Source organism: Hesperophylax consimilis, chromosome 22 (genome assembly GCF_061612785.1).
Source record: "Hesperophylax consimilis isolate HC1 chromosome 22, BYU_Hcon_1.0, whole genome shotgun sequence".
Classification (NCBI taxonomy): domain Eukaryota; kingdom Metazoa; phylum Arthropoda; class Insecta; order Trichoptera; family Limnephilidae; genus Hesperophylax; species Hesperophylax consimilis.
The window spans coordinates 19,850,280-19,867,317 of NC_142857.1; the positions used below are offsets into that span (position 1 = coordinate 19,850,280).

The window sequence follows — 17,038 nt, forward strand, 5'->3', positions numbered from 1 at the left end:
TTTTATCTTTTCCTCTCTCAACTCTCTTTCGAAGTTTTCGAAAAACAAATCTAACAATCTGTTTTATATTTTTCAGAATGTCCCGCCAACTTGAGTAAAGCGATGCAGCCCACTCAGAAAATGATCTCCGACGCTTCCCAACTGCTGAGCAAGATGCAACAGGAGCAGCATGCCGCCATGATGGGCGGTCCACCCCCGCTGCTGCTCACCCCGCCCGGCTTCCCGCCGCACCATGCGCTGCAGCTCAAGCCCGACTCCCTCCAGGAACACAAGTTCCACCACGGCGTCAAGGCGCCCCCACCGCCACCACCGCCAATCCACCATTCACCCCTCCCGCCACACCAGCACCAGGGCTCCGTCATGCGTGCCCTACACCAGCACATCTCTCCCAGCGTCTATGAGATGGCCGCACTTACCCAAGACCTCGACACCCAGACTATCACCACCAAAATCAAGGAAGCTCTCCTCGCCAACAATATCGGTCAAAAGATCTTCGGAGAGGCGGTTCTCGGTCTGTCTCAAGGATCTGTTAGCGAACTCCTCTCCAAACCGAAGCCCTGGCACATGCTCAGCATAAAAGGCCGAGAGCCATTTATCAGAATGCAGCTCTGGCTTAGCGATGCCCATAATATCGACAGGCTCCAAGCTCTGAAAAATGAGCGACGGGAAGCCAATAAGAGGCGACGCTCCACTGGACCGGGTGGACAAGACAATAGTTCGGACACTTCTTCCAACGATACCGCTGAGTTTTATCATTCAACTTCCCCGAGTCCCCATGCTGGAGGCCCACCTTCCGCTAAGAAGCAGCGAGTGCTCTTCAGCGAAGAGCAAAAAGAGGCTCTTCGCCTGGCGTTTGCCCTGGATCCCTACCCAAATATGGCCACCATTGAGTTCCTCGCCACTGAACTCGGTCTATCCACGAGGACCATAACCAATTGGTTCCACAATCACCGGATGAGGCTGAAGCAGCAAGTGCCCCACAGTGGAGGTGCTGGAGACATTCCCGCCCGAGAGCAGGCTGGTAGTCAGGCGCCGTTTGACCCCGTTCAGTTCCGGCTTCTGCTCAACCAACGGTTGCTGGAGCTACAAAAGGAACGGCTGGGATTGGCCGGAGTGCCCCTGCCCTACCCGCCCTACTTTGCCGCAAACTCTAACCTTGCGGCTCTTCTCGGTCGTGGGCTGATGCCGCCCGGTGACGCTGAACTGGCTCTCGGAGTAGTCAAGGAACAAATCAGCGGACTTGACCTGAGCATGCCCTTGAAGAGAGAAAACGATGGTGATGACTTCGAAGATGACGATGTCGAAAGCAATATGGGGTCTGAAGACTCCATGGACGAACGCAGCATGATGGATTGTGAAGGAGACGGAGAGGGTGACGGGGAAGGAGACAAGTTGGACTCCACACCCCGAGCCGCTGCAGCCGGACCCCGCTCTTCGCGCCGCAAGCCCGCCGCCCCGCAGTGGGTCAACCCCGAATGGCAGGACGACAACAAAGAGCGCCCGCCCAACCCTGATGAGGTCATCATCAACGGCGTGTGCGTCATGCAGACGGAGGATTACGGTAGGAGGGCGGCCGAGAGGACGGTGCGAGTGGAGCCCTCGGGCGCCGAGACCGGAGAGGGGGAGGCGGCCGCGACGCCCCTCTCCCCACATTCCCCGCCCTCTCTCACCCCGCAGCCGCCACCCCCCGCTCCCTCCCAGCCAGCCCCCCCGCCAGCCCCGCACGAAGAGGCTATAAAGACGGAGGTGGACACTGACCGATGGGACTACTAAAGTGTCCCTGACCGGCAAAGTTGTGAATATTAAAACACTGTAATATAAGTTAGACAAATCTAGTTAAAATATCAAAGAGACATTGTTTTATTTTATATTCTAATAAAGTTAGGTTAGCTAATAAAAGAAACTTCCCACACATACGTACTGATAAATATAATCGTACTCGCTTTATCTTATAATATTTATAGAAATGAATTCCGTAGAGATTTTATCGCGTCGAGGAACTGTCGCAGTTCCGCCGGTTGTTAACCTGAGTGAGGGCATTACCTAGCATTACTAGGGAATCTCCGAGTGATGTATGTAATCTCCAGTAGCGGGTGTTATCATTTAGCATTTCAGATCTTAGGGTAGCGAAGAGGGCGAACTGTGTAATATTTACATGCCGAGAGGACCTGGAGGAGATAGAAATGGGAAGTGAGTGTGGATGAAGGACCCAAGTAACTGTGATGTGCGGGTCAGAGTGACTGGTTCTGGCCGGTCTGTTGGGCGCCCGTCGATTAGGTACATATTGTTATTAGAGGCTTCCCTAGAGAAGTGAGAAAGGTCTCTTTATTAAATTGATAATAAAAATAAAGGCTTAATCAACATAAGCGTATTTGATAAGATAATTTTCGTGTTCCAGAAGTGTTGGCCAAAGACTCTTGTTTATCGACTAAAAAGTAATTCGTGATTATATTTTGTTTTAACAATGTATCGTTAAAAGTTAGTGAAACTCTCGCCTCTAAAAATATTATATTTAATATCGTTAAGTAAAAAGTGCAATCTTTCATCGAACAAACCCCCGGTAAATCATAAGTAAAGTGATCATTTAATCACCTCGAAATGTTGATTTCATTTAAATGTCACCTTTAGGTGTTCCCACCGGGACCCGTACTGTAATTAGCTCCTAGTTATTATTTGTTATTATTTTATAACTTGTCACACAAAGTTATTTCTATTCTTACTTATTCATATTCTATTATTATGATTTTAAATTTTAGAAAATAAACATTTGCCTCGGCATTATTAAAATTATTGTTGTTTTATTTTTTATTTTCTGCACGTTATTATTTTTATATACTTTTAACTCATCTATAAAAAAAGACTGCCTAGTCACTATATTTCTTCATTAATTATTTCATTGTACATAAATCTATTACCTACTAATTACCCAAAAATCAAAAATATTGGAGACGAACATCAAGAATGTATAAAATTAAAAAACAAAGTTTGTGTTTAAATAAATTAAACAAAGATCGGTGAGTTTTGTAATACAATGATGGCACTTAAGACATTTAATTATTGATAAATTACACATCAAATGCACATTATCTGAAAATATGTAATTAATTAATTCAAAAGCATATCGATAGTTTATAAGAACCTTCAATATATATTATTATGAAATAATATCAAAAACATTTTTAGGAAGTGGTGTAAGATATCACTTGATGTATTATTATAGTTATTGTTGTAAATGTAAATAATTCAAACAATATATTAAATAATATCCAATTGCCAAGAGAAATAATAATAAATGCCAGAATTTATTAAGATTAAATTCAGATTTGCATTGTATTACATAATTGAATCATTTAATATTATTAATAACGTTATAAATATATTATAATTTGGATAGACTATTGTACGTCACATCAGACGTGTGTAGATATCTCAGAGGAACCGATCCTTGCAAATTTAATTGTAATTATATAAATCATAGACAAATAGCTTTTTAATATAATATATTTATCTAATATCTATGTAATAAACCAAATTTTAACAAAGAATGTATTCAAATGAATGGTTAACCGAAAGTTTTATAAACTCCTCATTTAATTTTCTGATGTTTTATTACTAAAACCATGTGCAAATTGTACTGATAAAGTCAATATTTTGAAAAATAAAGGCCTAAAAAAATCATCGAAATCAACGCTTTGTTGTCAACTTTACGATTAATATTTGTATGTGTTACATTGCTCTTATCAACAATCAATTTAATTTTAAACATAGTTGCAATAGATCACCGCTTTTTTCTTCGTTTATTTTATCATGTCACAAAACCTGCCAATTAATTTTGTAAATTTGATGTTTGTTTTTAAATGTATTGTTTACAATGTTTCGGAAAGAAACGGGTAATGTAGAAAGGTGCGAAATTGTTTGTTTTTGTATTACTGTACAACTGAAATATCTTCGAATCGTAATGATAATAATTTTGACAAGCAACTCATAGGTTCAATGTACATTATTTTACAAGAATACTAATTTTGTCGAAGCAAATCTTTTGATTGTAAAACTCACCAAAATGTGTGTAAAAAGTGTAATTATTTATGTGTTGAATGTGAAGGATGATTGGTTTAATTGCAAAGCTTAAAGTTGTCAATTGAATAAAGTATGGTCATGTTCTCATTTGGTTTTGTAAGTATTAATAATTACTAAGCATTGTTTTTATTAGCCTGTTGAAATCGTTTGCATATATTTCTGTTGGTAAGATTTATTATAAGGTCCACCTTGAGCATTTACATGCCATGCCATTAATGGAATGATTTATAGCTAATTTTAAATATAGATTGAAGTATGATAAATTGATTAATAATAATATGTCCCAGTCTTCTATGAATATCTCCATTTTTTATGTAGTTAAAGCGTAAGTTACGATTAGAGTGTATATACTTATATTAGCCAGTACATAGTTTAAAACTATAAACATTATTATTATTGTTCATATCATTATATTGTCTTCACTCTGAACAATTTCTAAAGCTATTAAAGTAAAATGATTAATATCTGTATTAAACCTGTGTTTTTCTTCGCTTTTATCCTTTTCTTACATACATAATACACTAACACCAGCATAAAACAACCCGTTGGAGCTAGCAAAACAGCCTCTCCCGATTTGGCACCCACGCAGCTGGTTGGCAGGCCCTGAACACACAAAATTATCAAACATAGCGAACCACTTAGGGTGACCTATGGCAGAGGTGTTGGTTATCCAATAAATGGTTCCCGGGGTGGCGGTACCCATACCCGCCTTCCAAATGTGCTGATTTATTAAAATCCCGTTAAAAACGTAATTACACGCAATTTCCTAAAAAAATTATCAGTACATTCAGAATATATCTGAACATTTGTTCTCGCAGCTGCGCTTATCCTAATAAATATAAAGAGGAATTCGAAAATATCACAATTTTTATGAACACGTATTTCGACAACCCTATAACATATTCGTGTTTTACCGACAGTTTGTTAGAAAACCTGTCAATTCATTCGTTATAGGCTCGAAGTTCTATTTTTAATAAAATAGCAATATTTTTTATCAGTAAGTTTTCTCCGTGTAGAAAGTAGAAAAACGACTTTCCATTAATGAAATGTCTCTTAATGGCGTGTTATAGACATCATAAAAAAAAAATTGGTTTCCGATAATCTGCTTACAATACTGATTGGAACTAATGAATCTCCATCAATTAAAAACATAAATAAAATAATTTAAAACTATTATGTCAAGAAGAAAAGACGTCAAAGTATCGTTTTCTTTAATGGAATAGCTACTAAAATATATATTTTTATTTTTTTATTTAAAGAAAGCAAGACAAAAATATATATTACAGTAAATAATAAAATAAAATATAGAAAAGTTCCAATAAACTACTTTTCAGTAGTTTGTCAGTTATTTTCCATTTCCCGAAACTGAAAAAATTACTTTCTCATCAGTCGCGGCTCGTGGCTTTGGGCTGCACTAGACCGCTAATACTACAAAAAATGGCGTTATGCTGTTGTAGCCGAAAACGTGTTCCTTTTTTTTCAGAAAAATTGATTTTTTGTATGAAGATTTTTAGGAAATCCTGAAAACCTGAAGTTTTCTGAAAATCTTTATACAAAAATCGAATTTAAAAAAATATTTTTAGACTAAACAACATCAATAATGTCGAAATTTTCAAACTCAGCACTCTATCACTCTCAAAAGTCACGAGCCGCCACTGCTTCTCATTATTATCTAATTACTGCAAAGCATTTTTAAATCCAAAAAATCAACCAGCTTCCAAGACAATCCTTGGTAAACTTGTCGAATTCCACCGTAAAATACTTGCCGGAATCAACGGAAAAACGTGGTATTTTATTTAGTCATTGGAAAGATTTTATTTAGTTTAATTAATTTACTTACGCGATATATCCCATTTTAAACGCCATGCCTCTCTTGATGGTTAAGAAGTGATCTTTCCAAAGAAATTCTTATAAATATCCCTCGTAGTGTTTCTCTCAGAAGAGAAGTTTCTTCTCAGAAGTAAAAAAGTGATTTTTTTTTTCGAAATTTCAATGTTTATTTTTCCATAGAAGAATATTTGTTTATAACTTTTTTTACCTAAAAACTACCTTAAAACATTCTAATTTAAAAAAATTCATTTATCTTTTAAGATTTTAAAATCACGTAGTCACCCCCCAAAGTTAAAGCACTTTACTCCCGAACATCCTGTATAACCTAACATAACTTAACCGATATCAAAGTGAGACTATGGCATCCCCAATTGGGGTATGTTATGAAGCTGAAGGTATTGGGGAGAGGAAGGAGATGGGGTAGAGGAAGGTGGGGGAGTACCTGGCTATTCAGATTTGATCAGCAAACCATAAAGCCATTTCAAACAACATTTCAATTCTGAATGATTGTCTTACACCAGGGCGATACTGAAAGTATCTTACAAACTGGAACGTGCCGCAAATATACTATATATTATTTTTAATTATTAAATTATGAAATAACACTAACAAATATATATAATCTTCTTATAATTCTCTAACTTCTCCATTCTCTCCTTGCAACCCAAACTAGCTTTTCATCATTTTTTCTTATTTTTCTTTTTCATATAATAAATGTAATGTGTAGATTCTGTTCAAACTGTAAAATTCACCCGCCATAACACAGGGTCATCCCTAACATGGAGGGTGAAATATCACAAAAACCATATGTACCCTCTAAGTCTTGTATTAATAAAATAAAATAAAATAAATAAAATTTACTTGCGCACGTCGAAATTTAAGCCCGCGACCTTCTGCTTTTAAAAAATAATGTATAAGACCCATGAAAACTGCTTTAAAGTTCAAAATCTCCTACTTACGAACCCATTTTCGGTTATGACTTTATTGTATAATGTGGAAAATTAAGTTATTTCTAAAATGATCGAAAAAAAAAATATTTATGCCTGAACATCCACAAAATAAAATATAAGGCACTTTTTGGCCATGTTTTTTCTTGCATAAATCAAAACAGGCGGATGGTGATAAGCGGGAATTTAAACCTTATCGCCATATACGTAAGTGTTGTTATTGATAGCGGCTCAATTTAAAATATTACACGACGTAGTGCATCGCCTTAAGAGATAATTTTCCATTTAAGTTTCGTATTAACATCACAGTTTTACTCTCACGAAGTACCAAGAGAACATCAAGTAAACCGGCTAAATATCTTCTTAGAGATGCAGAAATTCTTGCTGGTAATATCCTGCTAAATAATCACGAATCCTAGTCGGTAATAACGGCAAATAGGTGATATTTCCCTATAATTATTGCAGTGTGGAATTAATATCATGAGGTGAATTAGTTGCCTTACTAGGACAAGCCTATGTTGAGGTTAATAATTATACTAAATAATAAAATTTAAAAAAAAAAACAGTACACAGATTATATATTAAGAGAACAATATTGTTACATTAACGTTTCTATGAATTGGGTACCTACATGGAAACCTATTAATCTAATTCCAGCCAATTCATTACAGTATACTGGAGTAAACATGTTGAGTGACAATGATATACATTGATATTTAATTGCAAGAAAAAATATTATAAACTATTATTATTAAAAAGAAAGTAGAAAGAAAGAGAAATAAATTACATTATAAAAGGAAAGGGATGAAAAAATAAACATATACAAAATATTATGCCACAATTTAAAAGAACAGAGATGAAAGATTATGTTGGAAATCCTCGGATAGCACAAATAATTTAACATTCTTTTTAAATGTTCACAAGAAATTTGACGATTTAATGTTATCTGGCTATTAAATAGAAGTGGAGCCTGGTACAAATAATTTCTTTGCCCAAATGAGGATTTAGGGTGATTTGCCATAAAGTTCAGAAACAGAGCCAATTCTTGTAGTACGAATTTGCTTTTTTTTGCAGAACTAATATTGTTAAAAAATCTGCACAGCGTTTGTGTGATAAATAGTTGTTTTAAATTTGTGATATTACATTCCTTATAAAGTAAGTGCAGGGTATCTAATTTTTTACTAGTACATAACTTTGAGAATCAGTTTTTTTGGAAATGTTAAGTGGTTCTATTACAGTCTTCAGGCAGGAACCCCAGCACACTATATTATACGAATAATTCGTAGCTACTGAATTATTATATGGATAGGATAGATAGGGTGTGACCATCAACCAGTACAATTACATCAATGGTACAAGTACAATTACACAAGTACGTCGATGGGAATGTTATCAGAAATAGTTGAACAACCGGACACAACCCAGGGTACAGTATAAAAATCCGCTTCTGCAGCCAAAATTCTTGGTAACCATTCATGAATTTAATTTTTAATTCGTCGTTTGTTGTCAGTTCTATAAGTTGTTCTTCTAATTGGGATTATCCCACTGTGTTGACATTTGAAAAAGGGTCCAATACCCAGTCTGGTAGGTTCGTGCTTAAAATATCCTGGAATCGTTCATTAAAATCATCGTTGAGGAGTACCTACTGCCCCCTAATTTGTATCGAGCCTTCTACTGTCCTTCAGCGTCCATAAGGGGGTGTTATCGCCCACTTTGAGAAAGACTGGTGTAAAGGCAGGGGAATTTTATCGCCACTAAGGTAGGGACTGGAGGAAGGGATTCATAAGAGCGAGTCTTGAGGATACCTGGATTATATAAATGAGAAAAACGGTTCCACATACGACCCTCAATAACTTTTGATGTTCGGAATTCACAATACCAAGAGAAGATAAAGGTTTGAGAACACAATTATTTGTAGGTTATGTATTATTTTCATATGGCGGTATTTTACCAAATTGGTGGGGAGCCAAAAAAGTCAACATTCCCCATAAAACTATTCTAATTTTTTCTAATCCTACACGGAACCATGTAGTAACCAAATACTGAATCAAACTCATGTAAAAATTCCATGCAGTTTTATATAATGCTGTAAAATAATTACTTAGTGTTACTTAGGTTCACAGGTAAAATAGATGCAAATCTGCATTTGTTTTGTAGTGATTTCAGCAATGTGAAAAATGAATAAAATAAATATATCAAAAATTATCAACGGTACCTAGCGGACGATGAACGAAGCTACATTGAAAATTACTAAAAGGGTGAAATTTCATTTTTTAATGCCATCTAGCGAATACTATTAAAAGTTACTCATACGTATTGCACGCCTTTTGTAATAATACTATCAACTCAATAATTCTACAATATTCCAAAAGATGTCGTTAGTAGTATCAGAATCCAAGCAGAATTTTTATAGTCATGGTTCGACTTCATTAATTAATTATTTGCCATTAATTTCCAATACTTAATACAATAATACATATTAATCACTAATTTAACGCATTTCCTAAAACGAAGATACAGTTGATGATTAAAAATACAGCTTTCCGGGACAAATTTATTTATAAATAACTTCTTCAATAATATCAAAATTATTTTTTTGGCATCATTTAAATTAAATTGAGTAACAAACTTTGTTAACACCGCTATGTACAAATATTTTTTCAGAACTAATTTTATTTACTCGATTAAAATGTTACAGATTGGTTTTATTATAAATTGTTTTTGATCTGTTTTGAAATATTCGTACAGTTTTATTATATATATTTAAGCCGGTGACCGGATAACTCATCAAAATGACAATTAAACACACCTATAAAAAGTGTCATAAAGTTATGAAAAGTGGTGAAACAAAAATTTGGTTAAATAGTTTACATATGTAACTATTTAACCGAGTTTTTGTTTCATCACTTTTAATGAATTTATATCACCTTTTAAAGGTGTGTTGAATTGTCACTTTGAGGAGTTATCATGGAACCATTTAAGCCATACGACAGACGACGATTGACTTCGTGTGAAAAATCTTTTTTTAAATTCTTCTCTGAATACTATTTGTAATCTATTATTATTCAAGCTAGTCGGCGTGTTGTAAACCATCTAACAGTGCAATATAATTCACATTAAATTGTTTTATTTTATTTTAGAGGTGTACATTAGCGATAAAACGTATGAATTGTTTTGCGCAAGTTGAAACTTTAATAAATAAGAAAATTAGCCCCTGAACCAGTGCATTTACGAACACGAACTGAATAAGGAAACGAAACGCCAACAATGGCAACACTGAAATAATATTTTTTTGTTTCCGTGTTGTGGTGTCCCTTAAAGCGTTGTCCGCCATTATCGTTCAGTTCGCCGAGTTGTGAAAAACATCGTACTTGCGATAATCGGCGGAAATCGCGGTCATCTTACTTAATATTCGAGTGAATTGAAGTGATTTGTGTTGTGTTATAAATTGTGAAATGGCGGAAAAGGATAAATTTAATATTGATAGCATTATCGCTAGATTATTGGAAGGTAAATGATTGTTGATATTGTCAAGAGACGATCTGTCACTATATCTTTGCCAACGCCCGTTAGTAATGGCGATTGTTTTTCATCGGCAATGTCTCCTCTATTTATCAACAAGAGTTATGCAAAATCTTATCCGTATTCTAATATTTGATGTCTGTGAATTGTTTCAGTGCGCGGCCATAAACCCGGAAAGAATGTTCAGTTGACGGAACTCGAAATTAGAGGCCTTTGCCTCAAATCTCGAGAAATATTTCTATCTCAACCAATACTCCTTGAATTGGAAGCTCCCCTTAAAATATGCGGTTAGTATAATCTTCATTGTGTTTATATTACTGTGTTTCTGAGCGTTATTGGCCTCGTATAAAACGTACCAAGGGCAATTCGGAAGGTTGGCGTCATCCATTGACCAAAGGGTTTTTACGTATACCGCGAAAACTGCATTATGTTTATCGGGGCATTGAATCTACCATTATACCGGTTTTCGAAACTTTATAGGCTGGTTTTCAACAGTGTATCAACTACCTAAATGCACCATTTTGTCAATTACCGACTGTGGACTACCTGCATCACATATTTTTGACAGGTGTTAGCACTTTTTGTATGAATTTGATTAATCAATATGACTTTCGACTCTAGTGTAACTTTAGATGTAAAAGTCTGTGATGATTGAAAAAATAAATTCCCTGCCAATTCGACTGCATTTACGTTTTATTATTATTACTATGTTAGGTACCCATAATAAATGGCAGAAGATCTATTATTCTTTATAAAAATTATTTAAGTTGACGAAATTAATCACTTATTTTGTACACGCTTATCACTGTCAAAAATTTGATATCCATATTTTTCAGAATGCAGTAATGATTAAAAGCCTTTTTGTGCACTTTAGATAAACTGTATGTTTATGACAATCGTATGGAAAATCGCCCGATCTATTTTTCATTTAGACTAACAGAATTTGTTCAATTAGAAAAATTGATGTATTCCACTTCAAACCGATATTTACCGAGCTAATAAATTTATTCATAATGACTGTGTGCGTTTTATTTGTTGCTTTTACTGAAATGTGTTATTTCGTCACTTTTTGTGCATTTTTCGTAATTTTGACATCGAGTTGAATGGCCTCTTTAAATTTCGAAACTTAACTAAACAACTAGACTGCTTACCTATCTACCATTGTTAGTATTTGTTTTGTCAGTTTTGTGTATTATAATTCCACCTTGTTATGCACTGATCGAGGTTACTTACTAATTATAATGTTTATTTTCATTACATTAAGTACGTAATATATTATATCATATTTAATGTAGATTACAGACGCCTATATCTATTTTACTAAGCTAATGTTTTTGTTAATAATAAATAAATAATCGGAATGGAAAGTTCTATAATGCTGCAACCTTCAAATTGACCTTTTTTCATTTTACCATTTGTAAACAGTAAATCCATTTTATAATGTGTTATGGAAAATAATATTCATAAAAAACTTTCCAGTAAATATCAAATAAGGACCTATATCATATAGCAAATCGGAAAGTATAGAAAGTAGGTTTTAAATACTTGGAAATGATTTCGTTATATCAAAAATGTATTGATTTCAAATTCCTTAATATGTTGACAGAAAGATTAAAGGAACCAAAGCGCAGTTCAGGCCTTTAAGTCCTAGAACTTCCCACACAGTCTAAAAGTCTAAAACATCAAAATCCCTATTTCAAATGTAGTTCGTATAATATCTTAATTTTATGAAATTTAAATTTTCTACAATTTTTTTTCATTTTTGACAGTTCTTCCCACACATCTGTTCATGCCAGTTTTCGTTTATTTAGCGGGAATTACTAAATATTAAAAAAAAAACTATATAGTTTTAAAGTTATTTTATACCCTCGTACACCTCCCTTGAATGTGAAGTTGCACGGAAATGGCGTTATAATATTTTTGTTTATAAAATATTATATTATTTGTACATTTATCATGTTGTCTATTTTTGTTTACCATAATTAACATAGTCTACTTTATTTGAAATTTAATACATATCTATCTATTCGTTTGACAATCGCTTTGATTTTGTTTTCACTAGTTCCCTTCTGATATAAATCGGCAATATGAAACGGAACTGTGTGGATTTTTCGAAGCTGTAGTAAGTATAACAAGGAAAATGATTTCCTTGTTGTACTTACTTACAGAAAGGCCTTCTTAATTTGAAATATTACAATTGGCAACTTCACAATAATTCGAAAATATTTGTGTTCGTTTTTTGTACCATTTAAAAAAAGAATTGTTTCGTTGCTTGAACTGTGCTGTATGCATATATTTACTATAAGGCTATATATAACATTCTAAATATTTGTTTGTGTTACTTTCCTTGTACCGTAAAGGAAATAGTTCGTTTCTTGAATTATGCTGAAAAAAAATACTAATCTGGGTTATGTGCCGATAAATCAGGTTCAATAAACTGTGGACCTCGGATTTTCTTTGAATTTTGTATCATCTTCAAAATCGGGACCATTTGTTTCAACATATTCAGACAAGCGATAAAGTACCCACCTTCATTATAATATTTTAACATTTTTTTGGTTGTCTTAAAATTGGAATTATAATATCCCGTGATTTTAAACGGCATTTGTAACATTCTAAATATATTCGCGATCCTTTTCTGAAACAGTTGAAGAAGGAACTAGTTAGTTCTTTTCTTGAAAATTGCTGCAACAGGTTGGTTTGAAATAGTAAAATTGAAAATAAAATTATATAGTACAATAATTATTGTTCAACCTTTGATTTGTACGTAATTCTCGAACCGTACTACAATTTGTTTAAATTAGTAGATGTGAAAACAAAATTATGTGGTACAATTGTTTAACCTTTGATTTGTACGTAATTCGTTATGTATTAGAGAAATGAAAAAATATCGTAATGATCTTTTAAAATCTAGTTAACAATATTATGTTTTTGTATGTGTAGCATTTTGCGTCATTCTGAACTATGGTAGTTTTGATAGGCCACAAATCGCCTCTACTGTAGTTTTTATTGTTAATTACAATAAATTGTACTTTTCATTGTAATACGTATGGGGAGGCTTTCATTTAGCATTGTATACACAACTGATCACGGTTTTATGATGCACCAGGATATTACAAAGCTCTGTAACTCATGATGAAAATGATGCTACAGGCTGAAAGCACGTTTTGCGTTGACTAAGGATGGGTTGTTTCATAGAATTTGAACAATTCATCAAATTTCAACGTTCATTTTTGGGTTCCGTGAAAGTCCTATTCAAGTTCTGTTATTATATCATTAAAGGCCAGTTACAGACAGAACTGAAATAATAACAGAACTTCTGCTGTGCCGGTTAACGGGACATTTTATCACCCCGGCCCAAAGAGCAGTTGTCTCGCCTTAACTCGAGCAACTGAAAAAGAACTTTCACAGAACTTGAAAATTAAATTGTTCGAATTCTCTGAAACAATCCGTCCTTAGAAATTCCTATGAAATTTAATGACGCTAGAGCTCATTCTTCGAAATTTCTCTCTGCTTTACATTTTTTTTTATGCTCGACTTGTTCAAATAATTATAATATTGATAATGTTCTCTACGTATTCATGCACTGTTTAAAAATATATATGAAAACCACAAAAGAGTACCTGGCTGTCAATAGCTAGTAGGACTATGACTTTATCCCCACTTTAGGGTATGTTATGAGGCTGAAGGCATTGGTGAGGTGAGAAGGAAGGGTGGGAGGGAAAAAAGAACCCGGTTAATTGGATTTGGTCACCAAACACGGTTAAAGCCATTTCAAGCAACGTTTCGATTCTAATGGTTTTTTTTGGCCAGGGCGATACTGAGGGTGTTTTCAACTCTATCTTTTTTTTTTTTTTTTTTTTTATATTTACTCCACACAGGAGGCCCTGAAGAAAATAATTTCCCTCAGGGCCTATGTCATCTTTGGGGATGCTGTGTGGAGGGTCTTTTTGTGGAGAGGAAGGAGTGAACATGGGTCTTGAAGAGTCCCATGTTGTAGGAGGGAGGAAACACAGAGGCCGGCAGTTCGTTCCACAGCCGAGCTGTTGAACTTAAGAACGAATCATAGAAGCGACCCGTTCTCATGTGACAAGTGTCAACTGTGTACAAATGTTGGGCGCGCGTTTGGCGTGTATCCCGACTACGCACCGGTGCCGAAGGGATCAATGACGCTAGTTCCTCAGAGCATCTTCCATTGTAATACCGATAGAACAAGGACAGCATACCTACCTGACGCCTGTGCTCTAAAGATTGCAGTCCGTTTGTTAAGATTGGGGAATCTATCAAACGGACCGCCCGTTTCTGCACAGAGTCAAGGGTTTTTTTCAGGTATTTTGGGGCTCCAGACCAGAGATGGCTGCCAAATTCGACAGTAGGGCGCACTTGCGATTTGTACAGGGTGAGCAGTTGTGTACTATTAAAGTATCTGCGGGCCCTGTACAGTACGCCCAGCTTCTGAGAGGCCAACTTTACTCTAGCTTCGATGGAGCCCCCGTACCTGAGCTGGTCACTTATAGTTACACCAAGCATATCAATGGAAGGCCTGTTCGGAAGATTGCTTCCGTTGAAGGAGACTAGATTATCATTTGGATCCCTTTTAGACGTAATCAGACAGGATTGGGTCTTTGAAACATTAAATTCGACGAGATTATTTTTACCCCAGGAGGAAATACTCTCGAGATAACCGTCCATTCTCTGCTTCAAAGCCCTCCGAGCCGTTGGAGTTTGTGTGCTCTTTGGGGGCACTCTATCTGTCTGGGTGCTGTGATGTTGATTGTTTAGTTTGATAAATATACAAAATGGTTTGACAGTTGTCGGTAGGAAAAACGAATTTAAAACTTAAACGCAAAAAACTACCATAAAGGTCGTATCATAAATTACATTTCCGTGGAAACCTGCAAACGATAGATTTCGTGTTTATCTTTACTTACAATACGATTTTCCTCGAATAGGTATATCTAATTCACACAACAATAGTTCATTAGTAATGCATGAATCATTGCTCGATGATGACTGATGACATTATGTGTACAATATTGTAAATTATTTTTTTTACTTTCAATGTTGTGAATAAGACAAACTTTAACCAGCTATTCCTTAGCATATTTGGAGTAAAAAATCTTATGTGCACTTTGCTGTTCGGTAACGTTTTTTTTAATAAAAAAATTATTATTCATATTTTCACCACATGTCACCACTGTTTTATCCTTTGTCAAAGTTTGAAAACCCATCTGGCAATATTTTATTCGAATTCCGTTGAATAATGCACGTGTGGTGTACCTATATTGGCGCACTTTTACAATCACAACGAAATGGCACGGCACCATTCGTCTCATTTTTAACTATTATTATTTAGTGTGTGCGAAAGAGCGAAGATGCTTTTCGACATACTTGCTTATAACAGCTGTTGCACACGAAAAGCAATGCCAATGACAGTGTGGACATTTTTAATTTTTTTGTTTTTTATTGAAAAAAAAATGCTACCGGACAGCAAAGTGCCCATAACATTTTTTACTCCAAATGTGATAAGGAATAGCTGGTTAAAGTTTGTCGGGTTAGTGCCGATACACCCTGTATATGTAATGCCTTCACTATAATAATTATAATGTAGGCGACACATTACGCCATACACTGCATTGCCAATCCACGAAAATATAGTGCGCTTACAGCGTGGTCTGTCACAGGCTTAAATGTATACTTACTCCATATATATATTTATTTTGTTCAGGTCTACCTATCCTTACTTGCTTGATATATATTTAATTTCCCATTTTTAATGTTCAGTTCTAAATTAATCAATCCATCTTGTTCAGGTGGAGTATTTCAGTAATATTTGATTGATACGTCTTCTCACTTATCCGTTACATCGTGTCTAGAGCAATAGTTATTTTTAATGTCGTATCATTTTTTAATTAACAATCTGCTTGAAATTGGATTAATAATGAATATATTCAATTAAAGCATTGGGTATTCCCTTGATAAGACGCATTGTTTATGTGTAGGATTTGCTTCAGAAATTATATATTATTAATTACACACATGCAAAAGGCTCTGGGGTATCCCTTAGGGCTTAGATGCTGTGCGGAGGGTCTTCAAAGGAAGTATCTTGAAGAGTCCCATGGGGAAGTAGGGCGGAGAAAACACAAGAGCTAGCATTTCACAGCCGATAATCTATTATTGTGGTTTATTCCAAATACTTTTAGAATTAACCTGATGTCCTTACGAAACGTCACCTAGAATCAGTCCATTTTTTTTTGCTGAAGCCTTCTTGTTAGCGTAAAGTGGATGCGTATGTATGCATTGTTTGAATTATTTGAACACCATACGAAAAGTTTTACAGTATGTCCTTTTTTGTCTGCACCTCTTTTTGAATAAAATTTTACTGTAATTTTGTTTTTCTTCAGTCGAATAACAAGTTTTTAAACATGCTGTATGCACGCAAAGCATCTGTGGGAGTACAGTATTCGTGTCAACTCTAGCTGTGATACTTATTATTTGAAAAGTTATATTATTTTGTAATAAATAACAGTATGCAATATAAATATACACATTATTCCTATATATAATTATTCTACGACTCCAAACAAATACAAAAGAAAAGAATGCTTAAAAGGCGATGTGAAAATAAATTTCTATGACTTATAACTACAAACGTAATTCAA

At 34.9% G+C, this 17,038-nt stretch overlaps 2 protein-coding genes across 5 annotated transcripts in view; both read left to right on the top strand.

Annotated features, from left to right (window-relative positions):
- Positions 1-2,934, top strand: part of LOC149413188 (homeobox protein cut-like) — a 212,117-nt gene extending 209,183 nt beyond the window's left edge. For all 4 annotated transcript variants that reach the window (XM_089645380.1, XM_089645382.1, XM_089645379.1 and 1 more), the window contains one exon: positions 77-2,934. In XM_089645380.1, coding sequence (XP_089501506.1) covers positions 77-1,773 — 1,697 coding nt within the window. In that variant the 3' untranslated portion in view covers positions 1,774-2,934. The remainder of the gene's footprint in view (positions 1-76) is intronic.
- Positions 2,935-10,158: 7,224 nt separating this feature from the next.
- Positions 10,159-17,038, top strand: part of LOC149413189 (serine/threonine-protein phosphatase alpha-2 isoform) — a 134,374-nt gene continuing 127,494 nt past the window's right edge. The window contains exons 1-2 of the mRNA XM_089645552.1: positions 10,159-10,364; positions 10,532-10,663. Coding sequence (XP_089501678.1) covers positions 10,310-10,364; positions 10,532-10,663 — 187 coding nt within the window. The 5' untranslated portion in view covers positions 10,159-10,309. The remainder of the gene's footprint in view (positions 10,365-10,531; positions 10,664-17,038) is intronic.